Source organism: Hyla sarda, chromosome 1, assembly GCF_029499605.1.
Source record: "Hyla sarda isolate aHylSar1 chromosome 1, aHylSar1.hap1, whole genome shotgun sequence".
In the NCBI taxonomy this organism is placed as follows: domain Eukaryota; kingdom Metazoa; phylum Chordata; class Amphibia; order Anura; family Hylidae; genus Hyla; species Hyla sarda.
This window is the reverse complement of record NC_079189.1, coordinates 365,174,532-365,187,127: the sequence shown is the minus strand read 5'-3', so window position 1 is coordinate 365,187,127 and position 12,596 is coordinate 365,174,532. Positions and strand designations below refer to the sequence as shown.

Genomic DNA, 12,596 nt, shown 5'->3' with positions numbered 1-12,596 from the left:
TAAAAAAAAAAAAAAAAGGAAGCATTCTGATTGGTTGCTATGAGCAACAGCACCACTCTTCCTCTACACAGTTTTAGATTCTCCCTCAATGTCTGAAAAAAGTAAAATGGAGCCACTCATCTTGGTGTCCATAAAATAAGCTACCTGGCTATCTGGAACCCTAGTACAGGTGAAGAGTAGCACAGAACATGTAGTACCTCCCTGTACCAGACAGCCAGTCAGTGCAGTTCAGGAATACAGGTGTTCTTCCAGCCATTGACACATTTCACAGATCTGGACTGTCGGTAGCATTCTATGTTGAGTCTGGTTTCAAGTTACAATGGTCCTAAAAAGACTATTTATTGTACATTAAAAATATTGTAACCTGAGACCATTGTAGTTGAGGGATCACTGTAATGGGAGTCAGTTGGGTTTCTGTCATGTCATTCAACATTCATTGGAAAAAATAGCACAACACGCAGCACTATTTTTTTTCCTGTAACTCCAACAGTATGTGCAATAGAGACTCCTAGTGTAAACTCAGAGGCAAGCGTGATCCTAAAGTTACAAAAATGTTACAATACCTTATCCGCTCTGCCAATAAAAGAGGTCTTCCCTGCTAGTCCCAGGCAAATGGCACAGACAATGCTTGACTTTCCTGTTCCATTGGCACCAACAATCATGTTTAAGTGAGGACCAGGAAAAACCTCACACATATCATAAGTCCTAAAATAGAAAAGTACTAGTTAAATTCTGCTCACATTTACTAAATGGAACTACAAATAGTTTTCCTAATGATGCAAGTTCCAGGCATAACCACTTTCCAGATATTTACTAGTTACACGCAGATGGCTAAAACCCGTAGACATACAATGTTATAGTCAAAGACAGGATGAGATGCCATACTGTGAAATCGACAAATCCTTTTCAGATCTCTCAGAATTCAACCATGCCATTGGCCTTAAAGGGAATCTGACATCAGTGTCACCCGCACACACCTGTGGGTACAGGCTGGTACTACAGGTGAAACTGATGAAATATCCCTTTAAGGTCTTGTGAAGCATTGCCCATGCACCATGCCTACTACCCGAATCAGAAGCATAACAGGCGAACAGTGCCACAGATCGGAGATAGGTAAGGATCATTATAATCAGTGTAACCCACACTACAAGCCTGTACCAACAAGTTAGTGCGGGAGATACTGATGATACATTCCCGTTATATATTTTTCTACTACATTACCTAAAAAGAAAGGCTCCCCAACACTGCTTATCTGTTTACGGGTGTCTGGGTGGTCGGGAAGCAGATTGCATAACTCCCATGGACATTAAAATAAGCATAGAACGGCGAGCTACACTGTGTACACAACTCCAGTTTAATATATAGTTAGAGGGCTATTCCGGATACATAATTCTTTTTATATGCTGCTAGGGCAGGTACAAAAGACAACGATTTCCATTATCGATTTTTGTTGATAATATTGATTAATCGTTGCAGCCCTTTCCCCCAGGCTGCTTCACGTCAGTGCTTAGAACTGGTATCCTCAGCACGAATCTAACACTGGTGTGAATGGGTCTTTCGTTGACCCATTCACACTGTGAAACTTGTACACTAGACAGAGATCCTTTAGTGTGAACATACCTTTTGAGAATATAAAAAAAAATAAATAAATAACAGTTGCGGTTGTATAACCAAAAAGAACGACATAGCGGCAGCGCCAGGGCCGCAAATTAGGTAAATATGCAAAGGTTTTGTTGTTTTTTTTTGCACCTGGAGTAAAAAAATAAAGCCTATGTTCATGGAAAGCCTCTTTAAACAAAGGCTTGGTTTAAAGGGGTACTCCACTGGAAAACATTTTCTTTTAAGTCAACTGGTGCCAGAAAGTTAAACTGATTTGTAAATTAAAACTGATTTGTAAATTAAAACAAAGATTAACCACACCTCAAGAATACTACCCTAGTATTCTTGAGGTGTGGTTAATCTTTGTTTTAGTTTTTACCCATTGGGATTGGTGGGGATCAATCCTTTAACCACAATAACCTCGAATACCTGGTTGTGAGCTGCACACATTTTTCTAATTTGCACCCAGATTTGTAAATTACTTCAGTTAAAAAAAATCCCAGTCCTTCTAGTACTTATCAGCAGCTGAATTTCCTTTCTGCCTGACCACAGTGCACTCTGCTGACACCTCTGTCCATTTTAGGAACTGTCCAGAGTAAGAGCAAATCCCCATAGCAATCCTCTCTTGCTCTAGACAGTTCCTGACATGGATAGAGGTGTCAGCAGAGAGCACTTGTGGTCAGGCAGAAAGGAAATTCAAAAAGAAAAGAACTTCCTGTGTATTATACAGCAGCTGATAAGTACTGGAAGTATTGGGATTTTTTAATAGAAGTAATTTACAAATCTGTTTACCTTTCTGGCATAAGCTGATTTAAAAGAAAATGTCTTCCAGTGGAGTACCCCTTTAAGTAAAAAATGTGTGTGTTTTTTTCTCTCCTAACTGTACACTGCATGCTACAGGTGTAGGCATGGCCATGTAGCCAAATTTATTACAATTATCGCTAGCTTATAGCTAGTGTGGCTTTTAACTCCTTAACGACAACGGACATAAATGTACCGTACTTATCGGCGTATAACTTTTAGCCTAAAGTCTATGTGCGTGTTATACGCTGATACACCCCCAGGAAAGGCAGGGGGAGAGAGGCCGTCGCTGCCGGCTTCTCTCCCCCTGCCTTTCCTGGGGTCTAGAGCCCTGCTGCCGGCCCTTCTCTCCCCCTGGCTATCGGCACCGCTGCCCGTTCTGTCCCCCTGACTATTGGTGCCGGAAGCACTGACGTCATGCGCCGCGCAGCGCATAGCAGCGACGCAGGGGACGCACGCCGGAGGCCTGAAGCAGCGCGGACCCGACCCCAGCGACATGTAATTATGCCACCGGGGATGGGGGGAGGCAACGGGGCAGCGGCGCCGGCAATGGGTGCCGCTGCCCCTTCTCTCCCCCTGGCTGTCAGTGCCACTTTTCTCCCCCTGGCTATCGGCGCCGGCAATGGGGCGCCGGCACCGATAGTCAGGGGGACAGAATGGGCAGCGCGCCGATAGCCAGGGGGAGAGAAGGGCCGGCAGCAGGGCTCTAGACCCCAGGAAAGGCAGGGGGAGAGAAGCGGGCAGCGACGGCCTCTCTCCCCCTGCCTTTCCTGGGGGTTTATCGGGGTATACACGTGCACACACGCACCCTCATTTTACCATGGATATTTGGGTAAAAAACTTTTTTTTACCCAAATATCCTTGGTAAAATGAGGGTGCGTGTTATAGGCCGGTGCGTGGTATACCCCAATAAATACGGTATGTCCTGGTTTGGCGGGACTTCACGCACCAGGACGTACATTTACGTTCTGTGTATGACCGCGGGCATCAGAACGGTGCTCGCGTCATACATGGCAAGTTCCAGCTGCTAGCAGCAGCTGGGGACCCGCCGGTAATGTGATGTCCGCCATTAACCCCTCAGATGCCTCAGATACTTTGAATGGATGATCGGATCGCCTGCAGCGCTGCCGCAGCGATCCGATCATCCAGCCAGGCGGCCGGAGGTTCCCTCACCTGGCTCCGGCCGTCTCTTGGGGTCTTCTGCTCTGGTCTGAGATCGAGCAGAAGATCACCGATAACACTGATCAGTGCTATGTCCTATACATAGCACTTAACAGTATTCGCAATCAAAGGATTGCTATAGATAGTCCCCTATGGGTACATAAAAAGTGTAAAAAAAAAAAAAAAAAGTGAAAAAATCCCCTCCCCCAATAAAAATGAAAATTGTCCGTATTTCCCATTTTACCCCCAAAAAGCGTAAACATTTTTTTTAATAAACATATTTAGAATAGCCGCGTGCGTAAATGTCCAATCAAAATATAATGTTAATTATCCCGTACGGTGAATGGCGTAGACGTAAAAAAAAATAAAGTTCAAAAATGCTGCTTTTTTGTCACGAAAAAAAAAATAAATAAAAAAAAAAAGGATCTCAAAAAGTTTTATATATGCAAATGTGGCGCAAGTACAGTTGACGGCGCAAAAAATGAGCCCTCATACTGCCCTATATATGGAAAAATGAAAAGTTATAGGTGGTCAAAACAGAGCGATTTTAGATTACTGATTTTGTACAAAAAGTTTTTGATTTTTTGTAAGCGGTACAAAAATATAAGAGTATCTAGCCATGGGTATCATTTTAATCATTTTGACCCAGAGAATAAAGAACACAAGTCAGTTTTATCGTAAAGTGTACAGTGTGAAAACAAAACCCTCCAAAATGTGCAAAATTGTGGATTTCATTTAAATTTCCTCACAAAAAAAAAATTTGGGGAGGTTTGCCGTACATTTTATGGTGAAATGAGAGGTTTCAATACAAAGTACAATTCGTCACGCAAAAAAACAAGCCCTTATATGGGTCTGTAGATGGAAATATAACAGAGTTATGGATTTTAGAAGGCGAGGTGGAAAAACGAAAATGCAAAAATAAAATTGGCCTTGTCCATAAGGTTAAAATGGGCTTGGTCCTTAACCCCTTAAGGACTCAGCCCATTTTGGCCTTAAGGACTCAGACAATTTAATTTTTACGTTTTCATTTTTTCCTCCTCGCCTTCTAAAAATCATAACTCTTTTATATTTTCATCCACAGACTAGTATGAGGGCTTGTTTTTTTGCGTGACGAATTGTACTTTGTATTGAAACCTCTCATTTCACCATAAAATGTACGGCAAACCTCCCCAGTTGTCCTTTGTAATGACATCACTCATTATATCATAAAATGTATGGCGCAACCAAAAAACACTATTTTTGTGGGGAAATTAAAACGAAAAACGCAATTTTGCTAATTTTGGAAGGTTTCGTTTTCACGTCGTACAATTTATGGTAAAAATGACATGTGTTCTTTATTCTGAGGGTCAATACGATTAAAATGATACCCATTATTATATACTTTTCTATTATTGTTGCGCTTAAAAAGAATCACAAACTTTTTAACCAAATTAGTACGTTTATAATCCCTTTATTTTGATGACCTATAACTTTTTTATTTTTCCGTATAAGCGGCGGTATGGGGGCTCATTTTTTGCGCCATGATCTGTACTTTTTTTGATACCACATTTGCATATAAAAAACTTTTAATACATTTTTTATAATTTTTTTTTAATAAAATGTATTAAAAAAGTAGGAATTTTGGACTTTTTTTATTTTTTTTCGTTCACGCCGTTAACCGTACGGGATCATTAACATTTTATTTTAATAGTTCGGACATTTACGCACGTGGCGATACCAAATATGTCAATAAAAAAAAAAATGTTACGCTTTTTGGGGGTAAAATAGGAAAAAACGGACGTTTAACTTTTTTATTAGGGGAGGGGATTTTTCACTTTTTTTTTACTTTTACTTTTACATTTTTTTACATTTTTTTTTTTTACACTTGAATAGTCCCCATAGGGGACTATTCATAGCAATACCATGATTGCTAATACTGATCTGTTCTATGTATAGGACATAGAACAGATCAGTATTATCGGTCATCTTCTGCTCTGGTCTGCTCGATCACAGACCAGAGCAGGAGACGCCGGGAGCCGCACGGAGGAAGGAGAGGGGACCTCCGTGCGGCGTTATGAATGATCGGATCCCCGCAGCGATCCGATCATTCATTCAAATCGCGCACTGCCGCAGATGCCGGGATCTGTATTGATCCCGGCACCTGAGGGGTTAATGGCGGACGCCCGCGAGATCGCGGGCGTCGGCCATTGCCGGCGGGTCCCTGGCTGCGATCAGCAGCCGGGATCAGCCGCGCATGACACGGGCATCGCTCCGATGCCCGCGGTTATGCTTAGGACGTAAATGTACGTCCTGGTGCGTTAAGTACCACCGCACCAGGACGTACATTTACGTCCTGCGTCCTTAAGGGGTTAAGGAGTTAAAAGGCAAGCCATTGAAGTCCTCATTTTATTTTGAGACATGCACTTGTGAATAAATCACGTAATGCGGAAGCCAGCTAGGTTTTACACAAGTGTTTGGAAAACGGCTGTCTACATCTACAAGGAAACTGACAGTCAGTTCACCTGCTCTTAAAAGGGGTTATCCAGGAAAAAACTTTTTTTTTATATATCAACTGGCTCCAGAAAGTTAAACAGATTTGTAAATTACTTCAATTAAAAAATCTTAATCCTTTCAGTACTTATGAGCTGCTGAAGTTAAGGTTGTTATTTTCTGTCTAAGTCCTCTCTGATGACACGTGTCTCAGGAAGTGCCCAGTTTAGAAGCAAATTCCCATAGCAAACCTCTTCTAAACTGGGCGGTTCCCGAGACACGTGTCATCAGAGAGGACATAGACAGAAAAGAACAACCTTAACTTCAGAAGCTCATAAGTACTGAAAGGATTAAGATTTTTTAATAGAAGTAATTTACAAATCTGTTTAACTTTCTGGAGCCAGTTGATATATCTAAAAAAAGTTTTTGCCTGGAATACCCCTTTAACTCCTTAACCCCTTAAAGGGGTATTACAGGAAAAAACTTTGTTATATATATATATATATATAAAAAAAACAAAGTTTTTTCCTGTAATACCCCTTTAAGGGGTTAAGGAGTTAAAGGGGTACTCCAGGCAAAAACTTTTTTTAGATATATCAACTGGCTCCAGAAAGTTAAACAGATTTGTAAATTACTTCTATTAAAAAAATCTTAATCCTTTCAATAATTATCAACTGCTGAAGTTAAGTTGTTGTTTTCTGTCTGGCAACAGTGCTCTCTGCTGACATCTCTGTCTCAGGAACTGCACAGAGTAGAAGAGGTTTGCTATGGGGATTTGCTTCTACTCTGGGCGGTTCCCGAGACAGGTATCATCAGAGAGCACTTAGACAGAAAAGAACAACCTTAAATTCAGAAGCTCATAAGTACTGAAAGGATTAAGATTTTTGAATAGAAGTAATTTACAAATCTGTAACTTTCTGGAGCCAGTTGATTTATGTAAAAAAAAAGTTTTTTCCTGGATAACCCCTTTAAGGACCACAGGTTTTTCCACTTTAGTTTTTTCCTCATCACCTAAAAATCATAACGCTTTCAATTTTGCACCTACAGACTCATATGAACGCTTATTTTTTGCTCCACCAATTATACTTTGTAATTACATCAATCATTTCACCACAAAATTTACAGCGAATTCAGAAATAAATATATGTGGGGTCTTCCAACTCTACGTTTTTCTTTATTTTACCAATTAGAAAAAATTATAATTACATGCACCAAACTTTGTATGTTTAAAATGGTCCTCTTCTGACCCTTATAACTTTTTTATTTTTCCATATACAGTGATGTATGAGGGCTAATTTTTGGGCCATGATCTGAAGTTTTCATCAGTATCATTTTTTGTTTTGATGGGACTTTTTGTTCTGATTTTTATAAATACGCAAAAATACACAATTTTGGACTTTGGTATTTTTTACGTATATGCCATTGACCATGTGGTTTAATTAACATTATATTTTTATAGTTCAGACATTTACGTGGCGATACCACGTTTATTTTTATTATGTTTTTATATTTTTCATATGGAATCTGGAAAAAGGGAGTGTTTTAAACTTTTAATAAGGGGTTAATGTGTTTTATTTATTTATTTTTTACACTTTATTAGTCCCCTTAGGGGACTTTTAGGAAGAATCATTAGATTCACCAAACAGATCAATGAGGTTCCATAGAACCACATTGATCTGTGTGATCTGCACGCCACTGATAAACCCTGGTCCTGCCAGGCTTTATCAATGGGAGAGTCGGGACCAGCAAGGTGCAGGGGGGAAGGGGGTTCAAAACCACCCCACTGGACCACCAGGGAGTGTTTACAGGGTTCTTTAGATGCTGCTGTCAGCTTTGACAGCGACGATCTAAAGGGTTAATAGCCGGCGATAGCCGCATGTCAGCTATTAATGCCGGCCCTCAGCTACAAGAGTCAACTGAGGGCCGGCCGGTATGGCGCGGGCTTGAGTCGGGAGCCTGCACCAAACCCCGTTAACAGCACAAGGAAGTGTATACATATCCTTGGTCGTTAAAAAACAACTTTTTTCTATTTTGCACTTTTGCAAGTTTTTTTCCTCCTCCCCTTCTACAAATCATAACGCTTTCAATTTTCCACCTACAAATCCATATGAGGCTTGCATATTGCACCACCAATTTTACTTTATAATGACATCAATCATTTCATTACAAAAATTTCAGCGAAACCCCCAAAAAAAAAATTTGTGGGGTGAAATTGAAACAAAAAGGTTATTTTGTAACTTTTAGGGGCTTCTGTTATTAAACAGTGCACTTTTCTGTAAAAATGACACCTTATCTTTATTTTGTAGTCCTATACGATTACAACGATACCCTCTTCCCATAGACTTTCGTTGAGGGGGTGGGCGTGACGTCACGAGGGGTTTTCCCCTGAACACGGAAGCCCGCACACACATCGTTCGGAACAATAACTTCTGGATGCTGGAAAGCGGAGCTCCAACAGCAAGGTAACGGAGTACCCCTTTAAACTTACACACAGGATAGGGAAAAAGTGTCTGACCACGGGGGTCCGACGCTGGGACACCCCAGAATCTCCTGCATGATACCCCAGCTCTCTCTCTCCCGAGCAGGAGGTGTGCCGGCCGCAACATGACGCCGCAGCCGACACGCTTCCTCTATGTATCTCTATGGGAGAGGCAGCATTCGTGCCTCCCCCATAGAGCTGTATATGGGCGTGTCCCCAGAGCTCAGTGAGGTCGGCGCTCTGCGTATTACCCAGCACACAGCACTGCAATGCTGGGACCCCGTTCAGGATATTGCGGGGGCCCCAGCGGTCAGACCCCCCCGCAATCAGACACTTATCCCTTATCCTGTGGATAGGGGATAAGTGTATTTTGCTGCAGGTGTCCTTTAATGCAAGTATATGGGAGGGGGGCGTGACAGCCACCCCACCCCCTCCCATAGACTTGCATTGAGGGGTCGTGACCTTGACGCCATAAGCCTCCCGTGCCGCAGCCAGCGTTCTAAACGAATGCCAGGTGCTGGAGGGAAGTCGCGGGGGTCCCAAGGGTGGGGCCCCCATGATCAGATCCTTGGATAGGGGACAAGATGTTTAGGGGCCCCTTTAAACTAACAGGGTTAAAGTGTGGAAGAACCCAGGTAAAATGATGTATTATTCAATCTGCGGTCCCATTGTAGGCTTGAGGCTTTGCAAATATGCACCTGTGCAATGGAGACAGGAGCCGCCTCTCCGAGCTTCTACCACTCTCCATCCTCTCTGCTGCATATGCTCACCCATCTCTGTATAATCTCTTCAAAACAGTCACATGGGCAGGCTATAACTTTATTAGGACATGGATGCTCAGAAGAGGACAAGCAAATATAGCAGATTGGCGGGCAATGGAGTACAGAGGAAGAGAGCAGGGGAGACCAGAAAGGAGGCTCCAAATCTTCTCCGGGACCACAAATCAATGAAAATAATATCTTTACTCATATTCATCCGCACTTTAACCCAGTGTATTGGGTTTAGAGTCAGTTAACCCATTAATGTGAATAGGCACACTTTAAGTATTCCACATTAACAAGAAAACACCTGACAGTATCCCAGCATACAGCCAGTGAGTGTGGTGTGGACAGGACCTTAAGTCCGGAGTAGTTATATCTATATGGCAATTTACAAGCAGGGAGAAGCGTCAATCTGCAGCAGGCAGTGTTATTATAAGGATACACACAAGTGTCGGGGACATACAGGAAATTCTCCATCTTGATTCTGATGATAGATCCTTCTACATGCTGCGTATGCTGCTCCTGACGCCCCGACAGCAGCCTGCTACCGTCCGCTTTTCTCTTGCCGAGCGCAGTCGCCATCATGTCACAACTCCTGTACCAACACTAGACTCTGCAGTCTCAAGCAGTTCCTGCAACGTCACTCTACGTCACCACACCGACGCCGCCATGTTAAGTATGGGCAACAGGAACCGGGACTCTCCCTAATCGTTTTACGATATCTGCACATGTACCGCAGAAGGCATCTGGTATGTACATATGCTTCAAGTAGTCTAAATAGACCGAGTATGACCTGCAACAACACTACAGTACTGGGCCGATGTACTGGCGACTAATCGCAGGGTCACGTGACTAGCGTGTGAGCGCTTCCCAGTTGATGGCGGGAAAATGGAGGCGCGCGCCCTGTAGTATCCACGCCCTCCAAACCCGGCTGATAGGCGGATTAGTTGCGTTGTCTGCTTTTTCCATAAGAATTCCCACACATTTGTGGAAGGTTTAGGGTCAATAAACCTTACAATCACGTCAAGTGCAGGTAACTATGCAGCAAGTCTATGTTGGCATAATAATACACATGGACTATTCACATGCCAGAATTTCTGCATGATAATTCTGCATGAATTTATAGCCAATACATGCCACAAAATCCGGGCGGAATTCTGTGTAAATTTATTGGCTACAACTTTAACCCCTTAAGGACTCAGGGTTTGACTCAGGGTTTTTCTGTTTTTGCACTTTCGTTATTACCTCCTCACTTTTTAAAAATCATAACCCTTTCAATTTTGCACCTACAGACTCATATGATGGCTTTTTTTTGTGCTACCAATTCTACTTTGTAATGACATCGGTCATTATATCCAATAATCTACAGGGAAAAAAAAAAAATCATTGTGCAACAAAATTGAAAAAAAGCCATTTCTACGCAGTGCATTTTTCAGTAAAAATGACACCTTATCTTTATATAGGTTTGATTTGGTCGTACCTCTGGAAAAAATCATAACTACATGCAGGAAAATGTATACGTTTAAAAATGTCCTCTTCTGACCTCTATAACCATTGAATCATTAATTAACAATATATTTTTATAGTTTGGACATATGTACATGTATGTTTTTTATATTTATATATTTTTTTAAATGGGAAAAGGGGAGTGATTCAAACTTTCATTAGGGAAGGGGGTTAAATCATCTTTATTAACTTTTTTTTTTTTTTTTTTGCAATGTTATAGCCCCCATAGGGGACTATAACCTGCACTATGCTGATTGCCGGCATTGATCAATGCTATGCCATAGCATAGCATTGATCAGTGTTTTCAGCACTCGACTACTCCGAATAACTATATGTCCTGCGTCGTTAAGGGGTTAATGGCATTCTGCAAGTTAATTCACACAGCAGAATTTCCGCATTCGGAATTCTGCTGCAGAAATTCTGCATTTCGTGGTCCGGAAAAATATGTCTGGTCTTATATTTTTCAGCACTTCAGCTGCAGAATCCCATTGAAGTCAATGGGGCTGACTTTCTGCTGAATTCGTGCTACTATTATTTGCGTGGAATGCATGCAGATTCCACATGGAATCCGCACAAACTATCATTGTTTCGTTTATAAAAAATAACACAGACCCTCGGGGGTGCTACTACTCCCATCATGGAACAGTCTGTTCCATGTTCGAAGTAATAGTAGTTAAAGGGGTATTCCAGGCAAAAACTTTTTTATATATATATCAACTGGCTCCGGAAAGTTAAACAGATTTGTAAATTACTTCTATTTAAAAATCTTAATCCTGTCAATAGTTATTAGCTTCTGAAGTTTGCTGTCTAACTGCTCATTGATGATGTCATGTCCCGGGAGCTGTGCATGATGGGAAAATATCCCCATAGGAACTGGACAGCTCCCGGGACATGAGTCATCAGAGAGCAGTTTGACAGAAAACAACAACTCAACTTCAGAAGCTAATAATTATTGGAAGGATTAAGATTTTTTAATCAAAGTAATTTACAAATCTGTTTAACTTTCCAGAGCCAGTTGATATATAAAAAAAAAAAGTTTTGGCCTGGAATACCCCTTTTAACCTCTTAACCCCTTAAGGACCAGGCCATTTTACACCTTAAACGGTACCTCTCATCAAAAAAACTTTTGATATATTATAGATTAATGTATGCAGAATAACTTTACAATTGCATGTTATTAAAAAATATGCTTCATTCTATTTAATTTTCCACTTTGAAGAAATTACCACTAGGGGTCTCCCTACCAGTCCTGGCAGCAAGCATTTCAGACTCATGCTGGAGTCCTAAACACTACAAGCTGCCAGTCTGCTTTGTTCACAAAGGAGAACACTCAGCCTAACAGGCTGTGAACAAAGCAGGCTGAGAGCTCTGTGAACAAAGGAGGCTGGCAGCTCTGAGTGTTTAGGACTCCAGCATGAGTCAGAAATGCTTGCTGCCAGGACTGATCGGGAAAAATACAATAGAAAGAAGCATATTTTTCATTAACATGCTATTGGAAAGTTATTCAACATTCATTAATCTAAAATATATCAAAAGTTTATTTGATGAGAGGTACCCTTTAAGGACCAGAGCGTTTTTTGCAATTCTGACCACTGTCACTTTAAACATTAATAACTCTGGAATGCTTTTAGTTATCATTCTGATTCCGAGACTGTTTTTTCGTGACATATTCTACTTTAACTTAGTGGTAAAATTTTGTGGTAACTTGCAGCCTTTCTTGGTGAAAAATCCCCAAATTTGATGAAAAAAATGAAAATTTTGCATTTTTCTAACTTTGAAGCTCTCTGCTTGTAAGGAAAATGGATATTCAAAATATATTT

At 41.3% G+C, this 12,596-nt stretch overlaps 1 protein-coding gene and 1 long non-coding RNA gene across 3 annotated transcripts in view; one reads left to right on the top strand and one right to left on the bottom strand.

Annotated features, from left to right (window-relative positions):
* SMC5 (structural maintenance of chromosomes 5) overlaps positions 1-10,096 on the bottom strand; it is a 166,249-nt gene extending 156,153 nt beyond the window's left edge. For both annotated transcript variants that reach the window (XM_056523070.1, XM_056523071.1), the window contains exons 1-2: positions 9,734-10,096; positions 564-705 (exon numbers count right to left, since the gene is read on the bottom strand). In XM_056523070.1, coding sequence (XP_056379045.1) covers positions 564-705; positions 9,734-9,855 — 264 coding nt within the window. In that variant the 5' untranslated portion in view covers positions 9,856-10,096. The remainder of the gene's footprint in view (positions 1-563; positions 706-9,733) is intronic.
* A 69-nt stretch (positions 10,097-10,165) lies between these two features.
* LOC130275000 (uncharacterized) overlaps positions 10,166-12,596 on the top strand; it is a 30,762-nt gene continuing 28,331 nt past the window's right edge. Inside the window, exon 1 of the long non-coding RNA XR_008844666.1 lies at positions 10,166-10,303. This is a non-coding gene — a long non-coding RNA (uncharacterized LOC130275000). The remainder of the gene's footprint in view (positions 10,304-12,596) is intronic.